Source organism: Lepidochelys olivacea (genome assembly GCF_965140295.1).
Source record: "Lepidochelys olivacea isolate rLepOli2 genome assembly, chromosome: 6".
Classification (NCBI taxonomy): Eukaryota; Metazoa; Chordata; order Testudines; family Cheloniidae; genus Lepidochelys; species Lepidochelys olivacea.
The window spans coordinates 30,823,519-30,839,761 of NC_140416.1; the positions used below are offsets into that span (position 1 = coordinate 30,823,519).

The 16,243-nt window shown below is 41.7% G+C and overlaps 1 protein-coding gene across 1 annotated transcript in view; it reads left to right on the plus strand.

Annotated features, from left to right (window-relative positions):
* Positions 1-316: 316 nt before the first annotated feature.
* The window catches only part of ZNF143 (zinc finger protein 143), a 74,541-nt gene continuing 58,614 nt past the window's right edge, over positions 317-16,243 (plus strand). Inside the window, exons 1-2 of the mRNA XM_084632338.1 lie at positions 317-405; positions 15,954-16,072. Of these exons, the coding sequence (XP_084488464.1) occupies positions 15,961-16,072 (112 nt within the window). The 5' untranslated portion in view covers positions 317-405; positions 15,954-15,960. The remainder of the gene's footprint in view (positions 406-15,953; positions 16,073-16,243) is intronic.

Below are 16,243 nucleotides of genomic sequence, written 5' to 3' on the forward strand. Positions count from 1 at the left end.
GAGTCCCTGAAGCGCTGCTAACTACCGTCTTCTTCCTCGGACCGTGCGGGGAAATGGCGCCCCGCTCACTCGCTCCCTCTCTGACGCACAGGCACCTAGCTGGCCTTGATACAAAATGGCGGCGGTCACGGCCCCGAACCCAGCATAGCGAGAGTCCGTGGCGCGGGGAACAGGGCCCGCGGCGCATAGCCAATCGGGGTTGGCGCTAGGCCTCCGGCGACCAATGGAGTGTGTGGGCGGTGGTTTGTGGTGCCGGCTGTCCAATGGCGGCTCGGCGAGTGCTGGTTGCGGGGCCCGCCCGCATAGCTCTGGGCGGTGCTGGAGCGGGCGGGCGCTGAGGCGGCCGTTTCCTGTCCTGGTGCATGGTGGTCGGACGGAGGAATTGTTGGAAAATTTCTCGGCGAGGTTAGTATATAAATGTGTTTTTACCCAGTGTGCCTTATTCTACCCACCGCCATCTCCGGCTGGGCCCGCTGCGCCGACCCGCCGGGCCCGGCCCCTCCGCGCCGCGCGCGGGGAACCGGAGTGGGGCAGCCAGCGAGTGGGGGCAGCGGGGCAGCGCCGACTGACATTAATAAAACCGCGGTTCTGCCGCCCTCCCGCCCAGTACGTTTTCCTCCCCTCCCCCACCGGGCTTTCCACTGCCGCCGCCTCAGCTGCGCCAGCTTCCTCCCCGCTGGCGCCGCCGCCTCTGGCTGCCGCTCGGGGCCGACGCCGCTCCCGAGCTCCATGAGAAACACGCGGCGGGGGCACGGGGAGGTGGGTAGGCCGGCGCGGCTCCCCCCGGCCTGCCCGCGCTCCGCGGGACAGGGGGGTGCGCGCCGCCGCTCCCCGGGGGCTTTGCCCTGGCCCTGGCCTCGGAGGGAAGGCGCCTCTAGCAGGGTGCGTCACTTGGGGAGCGGGGGCGCTCCCCTGCCCGGCGCCGTGTCCGGGCGGGTGTCGGCTCCCCTGCGCACGCTGCAGCGGCAGCTGCTTCCCCTTGCGCGCCGCTCTGCCTCGGGGGCAGGCGTCCAGCCAGCGCCGCCTCTAGCCGCAGTTGCGGGGGCGCCCATCGAACACACGCCTCGGAGTTCGTTTGTATTGCGACGCAGGCCCGGCAGTGGTGTTCATGCTAAAGGGGTGTGTTGCAGGCGCCTAGTTTTGGTTTCACTGTTGCCGTGTCTAAGGGATGGAGTCTTCCTCGTCCCTTGGACTTTTAATTGCCTTATGCAAAAGTTACCCTCTGTAAATAAAATTTTGCAGGTGTAGTGTGTGTATGTGTTGGGGTGGGTGGGTGTTAATTGCTACCATATGTAAAGGGGATTTGTTCGGTGTGCTTCTGTTTCCCCTTCTTAAAAATGACTTGCACCTGGAGCCAATTTGGAAGCTTTAAGTCACTTTTAGGAGGTGCGTGGTGCAGTGACAGTGAAGGAGGGAGTTCTCAAATCTGTCAATGACACAAACAGTACTCCATGCTTAAGAGGGAAGGACTTACAAAACAGCATTAAAGGGAATCACCCCCGTGAACGGGTCTCCCGCATTGGAGAGTTGGGAAGCAACTCATTCTGGAGAAAATGCTGTTCTATCAATAGTATTTATAGTGTCATAAGTATAGGTACAGCTTCACTAACACAAGATGCAAAGAGTCCTGTGGCACCTTATAGACTAACAGACGTATTAGAGCATAAACTTCCGTGGGTATTTTGTTGGATGTGTTGCATGCGACGAAATGGGTATTCACACACAAAAGCTTAAGCTCCAATATGTCTGTTAGTCTATAAGGTGCCACAGGACTCTTAGTCTGGGTCTGTAAAAGCAGTAAACAGGACTACCCCTCTGATACTTAACACAAGGTCCTTGCATTGTATCTGATAGTCTATTTTACTTTAGCTTTCTCTGTTCATAAAAATAACATACAGCTATGTTTTTTTTAAATACCATCACCTCTCTTTTCTTAGCACATTCTTCTTTCCAGAATTTGTAGCTGCATATATACAGTTAGAAGATCCAACTATAGAAAAAACACATTTCTTTTGCAGTAGATTACAATATATTTTCACAATTAAGCTGCTTTATGATTTTGTTAAGATGGGTCATCTTGTAAAAATTGAGGCTTTTTAAGAAAACCTAGCTGTTATCAGTGTTCTATATACAAAATCTATTATGGCTTAAATGTTAAGATAATGCAAATTTTAAATCTCTAGTAACTTGCGAAGTATGACATACTTCTCAAATGATTCCTTTTATAGGAATTTGTTTTTTTTAAAAATTGTAAATAAAATACTTTTCTAGGATACTTCTCAAAATTTTGGTTCCAGTGTTATACATTTCCCATTGAATTAGAAGACTTTTTTCTGTACTAGAAATAACATGACATATCATTTCAGGTAGATAATAGACAGTTAAATTTATTTATCTTTAATAGTTTGCATCCTTGGAGTAAAGGAATAAGCATTTGGTATATCTGCATAAATGTGCCTTTGGTTATCAAGATGTATTCTTAGAATTTCTAAGGTACAATAAAACAAGTATGCTTTAATGGCTTAGCTTTTTTGATTTCATTTTAATCATTTAATTTTGTGGGGGCTTAATCCTCCAAGACTTTCACATTTTCTAGAACAATAAGAATTTGAGTATTATTTTCACAGCAGAGTTTTTCAGCTTAATCAGTAAAGAAAATAAAACTGTTTACTTAAGATGATGCAGTGAAATACTGTATGGTCGTGTTAATTACAGGATACCATATAGATTAAGTATAATATATTAACGTTATTTTACTGATGAGCACCATCCCCAGAGTTTATTGCAGTCCACATAAGTTGCCTTTCCGATAGTTGTGGAATAACATTTTACTTTTAACAGACTATCTACAGAATTATTATTCTGGTTTAGTTGATAAAACCTCAATTCAGTGAACACTTAAGCATGTGTATTACTTTATCACATGAATAATCTTGTAGGTTTCATTGGGTTTACTTATGTTCAATTTATTGCACACATGTGTATCTCTAGAATCCAAATACTTCATAAACATTAATTTATTTTCACAATACGCTGTTGAGGTAAAGTAGTAATATCTGTTTTATAGATGGGGCACTGAGGCTCAAAGAGATTAAGGTCAAAAGTATTCACTAATTTTGGGTGTCTAAACTGAATGTCTTGGACCTGATTTTTCAGAGTACTCAGCATTACATAGCTCTATTTCCAAAATACAGCTCTCCGGTTATGTCTACGCTCCAGCCCAAGTCCAAACATCTACATTGCATTTAAGCAGACTCTTAGTGTGAGTCCCATAAGTCTGAGTCAGTTGGCGTGTACCAACCACACATTTAATTGCACTGTAGACATGCTTGTATTGACTTGAGTTGTAATTATGGGTGCTCAGCACTTTTGCACGTCAGATTGCAGGGTTTCAGATTGAACACCCAGACAATGAGGAACACATAATTAGTGACAACTTGTGAAAAGTTTGGTTTAGGTAACTTGCCCAATGTTAGTTATCATTGGCTCCCAGTTTCTCTTGTCCAGCCAGTCCTAGCCTTTCTCTCTAGCCACTCCTAGTCTCTTCCCCTCTCTGATGGCACCCAGTCTCTCCCCTTTCAGTCTAATATCTTTGCCTAGCTACTTCCAGTCTTTTCTCCCTAGTTCCCAGTTCCAGTCTTTCTACCAAGCCAGTACCAGTCTTCTTACTTAGCCTGTCTCATTTCCTTCTTCAGCTCAGCCTCTCAGTATTCAGGCCAGACCTAGGAAAAACTGTTTCATCCTGGCATGCTTCAGCACGAGCAGGTAGGGGCTGACAAAGAACCCTCACATTCATAACTTTCATGCGCTTCAGCAAATAATGTCATAGCCAATTATTACTGTAGCTAACAACCAGTTCACCCTTATTTCCAGTCTTAGTCCAGAAAAGATTTACAACCTCCTTTCTCCCCAAGGCCTCTCCTCCTTGCTGCGGAGCAATAGCTTTTATGTTGCACCTGGGTTTGCATAGGCCTTACTTTTAAAATGACACTGGTATGTGGGCTAGAAAGTGCATGTTGGCTCCTTCTAAGTCAGATTCTCTTTGTCTTATTCAAAACTGCTTTTGGTCAGAAGCCCTCTTAGAAAATTTCCCTTACCTCCTCAGTTATTCATTGGACCAAACATCCTTTCTACTTCATTCCTTCTGGCTTTATATCTTATTACTTTCAAGGCCTTCCTTCTGCTTGTCATCAGGACTTTTCTTTACAACACACATTTCTTTAATCAAACTTAAGCTAACGCTTTAATTTCATATTTATTCTACAGGCATTTACAATATTTTCTCTACCGACTTATTTATTGAGTATGTTTAAAAACTATCTGTGAATTTATTGGTCAGCTGACAGCTCCAGAGACAATCCTCTTCCCAGGACAGGTGCACCATGCCATGGCAGTGTAAGCTTCCCACCTTGTCCCACCAATCTCTTTGCTTTTTAACTCTAGAGATGGTCCTTCTTAGTCAAAGAATGATTCACTGTGCTTGTTGGCCTTGTCTATGCTGGAGAAATTTGGTGTGCTAATCAGCCCTAATCTGCCTGTAACATATCTTGTATTTACACATTTATTCCCACTGATGCTTGCTCCACCTTTTGAATTAGACTGGCTTTGAGCTGGGCTGACCAAGAAGTGGTTGTCTCTCATGCCAAATCCACCAGTGCAATGCCGGTTGTATAGGATCACTGGCATAATTATCTTAACCATGAAAATGGTCTTTCTATTAATTATCCCACAGTCTACTATGTAAGTGCCTATTATACCTTCTGAACTCTACAGCACAGTGGTCAAGGATGCTTGAAGCCGCACTCTCCAGGGACCTCAACATCGTGTTGTTTCCCCAGGAGGTTTTTGAAATCTGACTTTTAGAAAGCCTTTAAAAATCTTCCAGAAGTCACTGCTTCAGGAAGCTATTTTGGCATCTGTAGAATAGTTGTCCAGAAACTGTGCATCTGTTATGGTGAAGTACAGTGCAAGTGTGGTCGTGCTAGCTGACTAAACAGCACTGCTCTTGTGGACGTGCTGCATTTTTGGTTCTTCAATGCTGTCCTATTCATTCCGTTACCAGCAGTACAATTTTATGCTAACAAGCTTGCCAGTTGATGCCAGTTAGGATGGTTATTTTTGTATTGTACAGCTTACCCATTTTGAACTGTATCAAGACCACCAAAATAATTTCACTTAAGTCTTTAACCATCCTTTGCTAAGTTAAGTGCACGTATTCATGAATAGTGCTGAGTAGGCCAACTTAACCTGGGTCATCCTGAATCTTCAGCACATTCTCAGTATTGTTTTCTAACCTTCCCACAGTCTCTTTTAAGGGCACTCTGGGCACCACCAGAGTGCAAAATTTCACCAGAATGTATTATTATTTGTATTACTGTAGCACCCAGGAGCCCTAGTCATGGACCAGAACCACACAGTGCTAGATGTTGTACAAACCCAGGACAGAAAGATGGTTAGTGCCCATACAATTTACAATCTAGAACAATAATATCAGGGAAAATAAAACTTTTAAAATGTCAATTATTGTGTAACCAAGCTGGTTAATAAGATTCTTTTGTATAAAATGCAAGGATTGGCAATGTTCATATGTTCATTATTAAAGATGATTCAAACATTAAACTGAACATGTTTTTCTCCACTTCTGTTTGGGGTTAAAAATATAACTGCTAGAATAGTAAGAAAGCACAAAGGGTTATGAGTTATTATCACTGTTCTCATAAGCAGGTGTAACTACGCTCAAGTTAAAGGTGCACCTATGGCAATGATAACCTCAGTCTTGTACTTATATCTTATTTGCGAATCTCAAAACTAGCAGCATTGTATTACCCCAGAGAAGAACTTAGTTATAACTAACAAGCCTCAACTTGTTGTGCAAAAAAGCTGAAGTGCCATACAAAGGCCAAAATGTGATCTAGAATTTGGCCAGTCTCTGACGTGGCAGACCCAAATTTCATCCATTTAGCTACACTGAGTTTGAGAATGAATGTAATATCTAGATGCATGGCAGTATTGTTTGAAACCATAGTGTCCTCCAGAGCCAGAAATAGATACCCATAATTGTTTATTCCCAGCATTCCTTTGCTGTCTAGCAAATAGTTGTGTAAGACACTTTTCAAAATGCATGTCTGCCCTCCCTCTAACTGCTGGTCTACATAGAGGTTAGCAGCCAAGTACTGCTACCAGTTTCTCCTTTAGCTCAACTGGTGGAGGTTTCTGCTGTGGATTTGAAAATCATGCATTACAAGCCCTATTAATGATCCATGCAAGGGATCAGTCCAGTTCCACCAGATAACTTCTGTTTTCTTTTCGGTTTGCTTTATAAAACCCTAGGAAGTTACATACACAAATTATATTGACAGAAAGTTAAGTTTGCAAAGTCAAGGACTTGGAAATGAGGAACTACCAGAATTAAGGATGTGTGTGCAAACTTAATTTGTCTTCATTGTGCATATGTGTTCTAGTCTTTACATAATCAATATTCTGTATGTTTTACAGGACGCATGCCACATTTAGTGCACGGGTTAGACATCTAATGAGGCAAAGAGTTGCAAGAAGAGAAGGAGTATTTATTATGTTCAGAGCACTAGATTGGGACCTGTGAGAGCTGGATTCTATTCCTTGCTTTGCCACAGACTTTCTATGCAAAGTTGGCCAAGGCTATCCTAATATATACATATACCAGGGAACGGAAATAAAATTGCACAGACAACCTTAATTCTAGCATTTCTTAATTTTTCAATGGGTAACTATAATATTGTTTTGACATATTATGTATAATATATAACTTTTATTCAGGCAGCCTCTATTCCAGACTTTTAGGCATCATTGAGTTCTCCAAGCAATTGTCAGTCCTGACCTTCTGCATTAAGGTCTGGAGTCTTATGATCTATATAGTATGATTTCAGGACTATCACTGTGTGTGTCACTCTGAAGCCTATTTTCTGTCTGTAGAGTCAGTGTAAAACAATGGAAACCGCTAGAAGCATGTTTGAGGGCTCCTTTTATTCAGAATATCACCAGATTAAAACATTACTGGGTTTTGCCGTCTGTGTAACGTTACCAAGGGTACAATCTGGACAGTTGATCAGCTATGTCCCCTCAATTCTCCAGGTTGGGGTGCCTTTTACATTGCTTCACTGTGGGAGCAACCACTCCTGGTCTGCTCATGCACAGCCTCCACCATGTAAATTACTTCCAGTTGTACTGTATGAGTGCTACGGCCAGCCACTCTTTAATTACACTGCAGAGTAACACCAGCAAATTCCCAGTTCCAAACTTCCTCCAGAAATGTGCCCAGCCCTCTCCTGGACAACACAAGATTATATAAAGTCTGCAGTTTTAATAATAGAAAATGATGTGGACAAATCCTGTTATCTCAAATAGTTTCCCAAACACTTCAGTCCAATCACACAGTTCACATAAAACAATAAAACAAGTTTGTTAACTACAGAAAGATAGATTTTAAGTGATTACAAATAATGAGGCCTAAAATTCAGAATTTGGTTACAAAGAAATAAAAGGTCAAACACAACTAATACCTAATTTAACAAACTTAAGTGAATTCAAAGCAAAAGGTCTCTCTCACCACATGTTTCAGCAGTCTTACTGGCTGAATTCATTTCAGACAGGATCCCTCCCTCAGTCCAAAGCTGTTTCTTTGTTCCTCAGGTGTTGTGACTGCCATGGGTTGAGAGAAAGGGTGGACTACCTTGAGGTATCAGTTCTCCATTCTTCTGCTTTCCTCCTTTTTGAGAATCATCTCCAGCGGGGGTTCAGGAGACAGAAAGTCTGTGGGGATGGGAACCTTCTGCTGTTTCTTTGCCAAGATGTAAATTTCTCATTCACCCGTTTTCCTGCCAAAGAATGGCCACTTAACAAGGTGATGGTTTGACTTTGTTGTCACCTGGCTGAGGGTTTTTTTGTCTTTGAGGAACTGGTTTGTGGCGGCTTTCACAGATTTATATTTCACAGAAATATGTCTTAGGGCATGTCTTCACTAGCCATGGCAGCAGCGCTTTAGCGTGGCTGTGTAGTCACGGCACCAATGCTGTAAAAAACCACCTCTGCGAGGGGTTTAGCTACCAGCATTGTAGCACTGTCTACACTACCATGTTACAGCTCTGAAACTTGCAGCGCTCAGGGGTGTGTTTTTTTCACACCCCAAGCGAGAAAGTTGCAGCGCTGTAAAGTGCCAGTGTAGACAAGCCCTTAGTAACATCATACAGTAGAATCTTGTAACTTTACATACAGTGTTGCCACACATATTTTACCAGGACAATAATGATCAGCAAATTCAGAATTTTCAAGTGATCCCTTACAAGGCAGAGTTTGTACAAAATTTATCATAGTCTTGAAACGGGTGAACATAGGGTTACAGACTGTCAGTCTGTTACCATCCAATTTTAAATTCTTAGCCATTTTAACTTTGAGTTACACCTGTGTGGTTTGAAGCTACCTGTGTCATGCCAAGAGTCCTAGACCATTGTAATAGCAGAGGTAATTCAGCCAGTCACTACCCTTACTCAGCAGTTAATTTGCATGCTCCAGGTTATATCAAGGAGACTGCACACATGGTGGATTCCTTGGTCAAACTGCCACTCTTGTGCACTCCACATGCTGCCATCACAAACCTCAAAGCACAACACAAATAGCATACACAATAATCCCTAAAACACACAGCCCCTCACTGCAGCACGTACCACTTCTCCATTCACACAAATCAACACAGAATCCCCCAGCACTACTACCCAGACACAAATCAATGCAACCACCAAACACAGCCCCTCACTGCAGCATACACATACTATTTGCTACCTGCACAAATCAACATACAAACTCACCACCCTCACTCATACTTACCATAAAACCATAAATGAGCCGCAAAACAGCAGGCCATCACTAATACATGTTAATTGCCAATTAACTTATAACCAACATGTTAACCATTGTAACTGTAAATGCTAATGTAGACACTTCACAAAATGAGTTGTGCCCTGGAATAAACATTTGTTAAGTGTCTGCTTTAGTGTTTACAAGTGTAAGAACCTTATACAAGTGTTACAACATGACTGAACACTCTAGTCAAACATATTTAGGCTTTGTCTAGGCAGGGACAGCACCTCAAAGGTATTTAGGCATGTTAGGAGCCTGAATACTTTAGAGGTTCTGGGTCTTAGTGTTCTAAATACATGCAGTGATCCTTTACGTGTGATCTGCAATTTTACCAACTATAGGATCTCAGTTTCACAAGCTCCATCAATGAAAGCCGGCATTGTTCCTTTATTTCTGTTCTGTGTTATAGAGTTATGTGTCTTTTATCATTCTGGTTGTAGTTTTATAGTCCTGTTTTAGTTGTTTTCATAAGATTTTTTAAAATTATTGTACAGCACCAGAGGTGTTTATAAATAAAATTAATATTTATTATTCCATACCCTTCACAATACCATCTTCAAGGACAGAGAATAAGTAGCAGCTAACCTACCTTTCCAGGTTGATTTTTCTCAGGCTTTTTTCCCCCTCTACCCTCAGTTTCTTCCTTGGTCTTTTAGTTTCCTCTTGCTCTCTCATCAGCTCACTTTTCCATCCCCGACATTGCTGTTGTTACAAATTTTACTGTACTTCTTGTTAGTTTCTCCTTAGTGACTGCCATGTTTCCCCTCTCTTTATGGGGATCCTGCTATTGTTATTACCCTTTTCTTCAGTTTTCTTTGTCTAACTTCCCTGTGATTCCACGTAAGATTCCAGCTTCCTATTTCTCAACTGACCTTCCCATTCCCAACTGCCTCTTTGCCATCCGTCATTCCAGTTCTCAACTGCCTACCTCCCTCCAGCCAAGTTCCTAGCTGCTGATTTCCCAGGTGCTCATAACCCAATTACCACTCCCATTCCCAGATGCCCATTTCGTAACTAACACGGTTGCTCCCAACTGCCTAAATTCCAGCTGCTATTCCTGATCTCTGCTGCCCAGTGCTCAGCTGACACTCCCAATGCCAGCTGCTGCTTCCAGCTCCTATTGAACCATCTGATTTAAACATTTCATCCCTTCTCCAAGTAAAGGAAAAGAACCCAAAATATTCTGTTGCTTGTTTGAGTACAGAAGCATGTTACATAGGCATCTTGTTTGACTGCTGCTGCACTCTGCATTATTTATGATAGATCCAATAATTCTTTCCTCCAACTTATGCAAGTTCAAAGCTCGTTTTTTTGTTTTTGTTTTTTTTTTATAAAATGTTCATTGCTCTACATTTATGGAAGGTAAATTTTGTTTGTCATCAGTTGCCAGTGTTTAAAGTCCATTTGAATTTTACATTTCTCTGTAGGTTTTCTACACTGAACCCAGTGCCAGCAGCAATCTTTACTCATTCACTAGCCAGTTCTGCCTCCAAATCATTATAGGCGGGGCTGGTTTTACTGCCTCTTGTTAAGGTTTCCAGACACATTGTATTATAAGATCGTGTTTTCAGTTGATTAATCAAACTTTAACCAACATTTTCCATGTAAGGTGTCTCAGGCTGAATTTTTTGGGAAAATGTCAGACAAAATGGGTCAGCTGTTTCCAAGAATGAAAGAAGGGAAGAATACATTGTTTTGCCCTTACTAAAATTTTGTGAGGCCTTTTCTTTAAAATGATCAAGTAGCATGCAGTGTAGCAGGGGCTTGAAATTTGGAAGGGGTTGCCTTTGTGTGAGGAACGTGTCTTTTGCAGTAAAAATAAGTTCATAGCAACAACTGCAACTAAGCTTGCTTTAGCCCAAAGCTAGAGTATCAGAAAGGCTTTCTCTGTAATGGCTTCTCTCACAGGCTCTGGGCTGCGGTGGGGCAGGGCACTGGAACAGTGGAGACTGGGACTGGGTGCAAGTGAGGGAACCGGGGATGGGGGGGAAATGGACATCTGATGGAGTTATGGGGACAACACTGAGATTGGATAAGGAGCTGGGGTGAGGGGAGGAGACTAGGACTGACTGGAGGAGGAACCAGTGAGGGGGAGAAGAGAGACAGATCTGACAAGGACCTGGGGTGTGCGTGATGGGGAGAACTGGGATTGGCTGGGCAAAGAGACTGAGACAAGGAGGGGATGAGGTGAGGAACCCAGTGAGGGAGACTAGTTGGGAGCCATTAGGGTGGGGAAGAGACAGTTCAGGCAAAGAGCTGGGAGCGGGTGACTGGGACTGAGAGTTGTGAGGGAAGATGAGGACTCAGACGGAGAACCCAGAGGGGGAGACTGGGATTGGCTGAGCAAGAAGACTGGGATGAGAAGCCTAAAGAGTGGAGAGTGGGTAGACAGGGAGTCTGTGACCGTGACAGGGAGCCTGGAGTGGGGAAGAAACAGGACTGGGGCAGGTTGGAGGGGGCTGGGCAGAAAGTCTGAAGACTGGGGGGAAACGAGTTTGTGTCCACTAGAACCCGTTTTCCTCCAGAGTGTGAAATGGTACCTCAGATTCCTCAGTCTCCCCATTTCTCTGCTGTCAGCAAATATCTGTGAAACCCACTGGCAAAACATACGTTTCATCTGCCTTTAGTGTTGGTCCACATAGCGAATGATAATCTACTACTGTTATCAGTTGGCTCGAGTAGCAGAAGTCTGTGTTGAGAATCTAAAGATTCCAGCCCCGCTCATGAATCTTGGGTGTCAGTATGATGCCACATGATGACATTTTTGGGAGTTTGGGTTTTTTTTCCTACTTGCTTTTTAGAAACCTAGCAAATTACACACACACAGCTATGTTAAAAGAACATTATTAAGGTTACAAAGTCCAGCAAACAAACATTACAAAATGCCAGAATTAAGGTTGCCTTTGCCACCTTAATTTGGCCTACTTATACATATGCATTATGATACAGTCTTTAATTAGATGATCACGTACAGTAGAACACCAGAGTTTATGAACTGACTGGTCAACCACACACCTAATTTGAAACAGAAGTATGCAGTCAGGCAGCAGCTGAGACAAAAAAAGCTAATATAGTGCTGTGTTAAACATAAACTAGTAAAAAAAAGATTTGACAAGGTAAGGAAACTTTCTGTGCTTGTTTCATTTAAATTAAGGTGGTTAATAGCTGCATTTTTCTCCTGCATAATAAACGTTTCAAAGCTGTATTAAGTCAATGTTCACTTGTAAACTTTTGAAAGAACAACCATCACGTTTTGTTCAGACTTACAAACATTTCAGTTACGAACAATCATCATTCCTGATGTGTTTGTAACTCTGAGGTTCTAGTGTCCTCTTTTTTTTTTTTCCAGAGGACCCTCTGACTCATTCAGTGCCTAGAACAGATGGTGCTCTAGGGATGAATCAGGGTTGTACAGTGAAGGAGGCTGTTGACTTCAGGCCTCCTGTCTTATTTGTTTCAGAAATTGGAAGGTGTGTAGTGAATGAGGCAGGGAGTTGCAGGAAGAGCAAGGATGGTCTCATGGTTAAGACCCTGGCAAGTTCAATGCTGAACTGAATAATTGGATTTTATCCCTGCCTCTGCCTCAGAGTTCTTGGTGCAATGCTAGTCAGATGACTTAAACCAAACTTTTCACAAGTGGTCACTAATTGTGTCATCCTCATTTTCTGGGTTTCCAGCTTGAGGCCTGGGGTCTGATTTGTAGAAATGCTGAGCCCTCACAGCTGTAACTGAAAGCACAGTTCCTACTGATTTGACCAAATAAGGTACTATATAATGCTAAGTACTCTGAAAAATCAGGTCCTAGACATCTGTTTAGACACCCACAATTACTGGGTACTTTTGTCCTTCATCTCTCTGTGACAGTTCCCCATCGGTAATACGCTCCTGACAGGGGTGTTGTGAATACATCAACACAACAAAAAAAAAAAAAAACCCCCAAATAAACTCACAATAGTGAGTCTCAGAGCCTGGTTCCACTGACGCAGGCTCACACCTCGGAGCTAAAAATAGCAGGCTCAGGCTGGAGACCGGGCTCTGAAACCCGGTGGGGAAGGAGCGTCTGACCAGGCTCCAAATTGAGCCCAAATATTTATATTGCTATTTTTAGTCCTACAGTAGGAGCCCAGGGAACCTGCATCAGCTGACCTGGGCTCTGAGACTCACTGCTGCCGCAGTGTTTTGTTGTTTTCTGTGTAGACGTATCCTGTTACTAAGTGAAGAATGCCATAAAAAAGCCCACAAGGAAGTTAATTCTGTCTTCTGAGCATAGTAGGTAGTAAATAAGGCTTAAAGGCCACACATTTAAAAAATGAGGATAAACTAAAATATTGAATAGCTACTCTTCAACTGAGGAAGTGCATCTGAGGAAGTGAGCTGTAGCTCACGAAAGCTTATGCTCTAATAAATTGGTTAGTCTCTAAGGTGCCACAAGTCCTCCTTTTCTTTTTGCGAATACAGACTAACACGGCTGCTACTCTGAAACCTACTCTTCAACTGAAGATCGTCCATCCCGCGCAGTGCATGAGGCAGGGGTCATGGAAAAAATAATACGTGATTATGTAATTAGAACATTATAATAATGCCTAGGCACAAGGAACCTGAATTAAGGATGCAGAGACAACCCTAACTCTGGCATTTTCTAACTTTTGAGTGCTTGACTTTGCAACTCTAATAGTGTTTTTTTCACATAGGTTTTTTGTGTGTCTAATTGAGTAAAACAGTGGTGGCCTCTGTAACAACCGTTAGATTATCTTTGCTGTTAACCTCTGTCTGTACTGAGTAGTCAGAAGTTCACTGACTCTTTTTGTTTTTAATTTTTTTTTAATCCACTGCAGTTTTTCTCTTTGTCCTCTGGTGGAGGGATTTTATAAAATATTTTGAAAATTCAAGTAAATAATTGTGACTAGATCACTGAAATTTATTTTTTTCTGCAAATAAAAGCAGACGTTTTCTCATACAACAGACATGATGATTTGACCCTGTCAGGCTATACTTCTCATTTAAGTGTTCTGTTCTTCTGTCTGTAATCCAACTCTATTCTCATGATCTCCCTTGACTTTTTTTTAAAAGACAGATACCATATTAGTAGCTTTCCAGTTTTTAGCTACATTAGATCTTCTAAAGGATGTATTGTATGAATATAAGAGAGGCAACACAGTTCAGTGGACTGAGCACTGGGCTGGTGGCCAGGACTTCCTTCATTCTAATCCCTGCCAGATTCAGAATGTAGTCATGGGCAAGATCAGTAACTTCCTTGCCTCTGTCCTCCCATCTGTAGAATGAGGATAGTTACTAAGCAACCTATTTGAGAGAGTTGTCTTGAAAATTAATTAGTTAATGACTAGAGAACACTCTGAGTATGTAAAGCACTATGTAAGTGCTAAGAACTTAGATCATCATCATTAATAATAATACCCAACTTTTAGATAGGGCTTTTTGTCTTTAAATCTCAAAGCTCTTTATAAAGGAGGTCAGTATCACTATCTATTTTACAAAAGGGGAAATTGAAGCACAGGAAGGGAAGTGACTTGTCCATGGTCACCCAGCAGGCCAGTGGCAGAGACAAGAATTGAACCTAAATCTCCAGTGACCCAGTCCCATGCCCTATCCATGATCCTACCACTTTTAAAATATCTGCTATTGCACATTTTTTTCCCTTCAGAAACCTGGTGTGAATAATATCTGATCCAGGTGATTTTTCTGCACTGGAGTTTTTTTTTATGAGAGAACCAGATGATGAGATGAGAAATCTGCCTGTCAGTTATATGCAAATGTAATCCTTTTGCATGTTTTTCTAAATGATCTATGTTTCTGTTACTTTAAGAGAAGCTGTCTGATTGGAAGAGATGAAATAGAAATATAACTTTAAAGCCAACTAGCTAAGCGCTTCAGAAGCTTAATAAATTAGTGTAGGTTTTCTGTATGATTTTTCCTAAATCTGCAGCTCTGTGTGCAATATGTCAGAAGGGAGAAATGAGCCTCTGCAGTGCCCATACAAATCAATTTCAAGAATTCCTGGTTGAGTCGGTATGTGATGTTACTTAAAGAGCACTGAAGAACTCAGCTGGCAGGTGCAAGTGAAATATATGGTCTGTCCAGTCCAGTTTTTGATTTCTGTGGTGATGGAACCAACATCAGAGCTCTTAGAAGTCACTGTTGTCCATTTAATCCGTAACTGCTGGCTAATTGTGGAATATATGATTTTTGAAACCGTACTTGCAGACTTTAGGATCCAACAGTGTTCTGTAGTCCCTTGTGTTGAAACTTGGATAAAATACATTACTCATTGAAAAGGGATAAGGTTACCTGATTTTACCAGGTAAGTGCTCAGTTGCAGTCTCCATTTGCCAGTCAATTCCTCTTTTCATAGTGACAGTTTTATAACATAAAACATAGTTACTTTCGAGCAGGTCATTCTTTTAATAGAATTCTGAATAATAGAGCCAGAAAATAAACAGCTGGATCATTCAGTTTGACTTCCCAATATTCAGGTCTTTCTTTAGCATGGGCCAGAGTGTGAACCTCTTAGTCTTACTGTTGAGCAGTTACTTGAATGGATAGTCCCACTGACTTTAATAGGACTCAGAAGGGGTTCTCCATATGGCCATGTGTGATTTGTTAAAGTTGTTGTTTTTAAGTCTGAAAAGAGATTATAGTACAGTGTAAACTGGCCCAAATACTTTTTAAAGCTTAGTAAGCCTTAATTAGCAGTATAATTACTGAAGTTTAATTGAAGTATAAATAGAGTTGGACCCACCTAAAATCTAGCAATTACTTTGATAAAGTTAATGAGAATAATAGTTGGCCATTTCATATAGCACTTTTTTTTTTCATCTTCTAAGCACTTTCCAGACACTAATAAATAATTGTATCATCTCTATGAGGTAGGTAAGACAAACTATCCGTAACATGCTAAGTGAAATTCTGGTTAAAGTAGGATTGTTCTTAACCTCTAGGATTTGTGTCTCATCCAGAAAATGGAATAAAATTTCACATAATTTCTTGATGTTACTTCTTATGGTTCTGAGTCTTTGTTTTGTAAACTTGCTATTTGTTTCTAGATAAACAATGTTACTAGCCCAGATAAATCGAGACTCTCAGGGAATGACTGAGTTTTCTGGAGGAGGGATGGAGGCTCAGCATGTGACTCTCTGTTTGACAGAAGCAGTAGCTGTACAAGGTGAGCATTCAGGTTAAAGTATCTCCACATCATCATGCAGTTTGTAGTTTTGCATTCAGAAAGAGCAGACTGTGTACTCTGTTGAACGTCTAAGCTTTGGAGTGATGTTGTGTATTGCAAATGGAGAAAATAATAAAAAGACCAAATTGTTTTTAGATAGTGTATTTGATT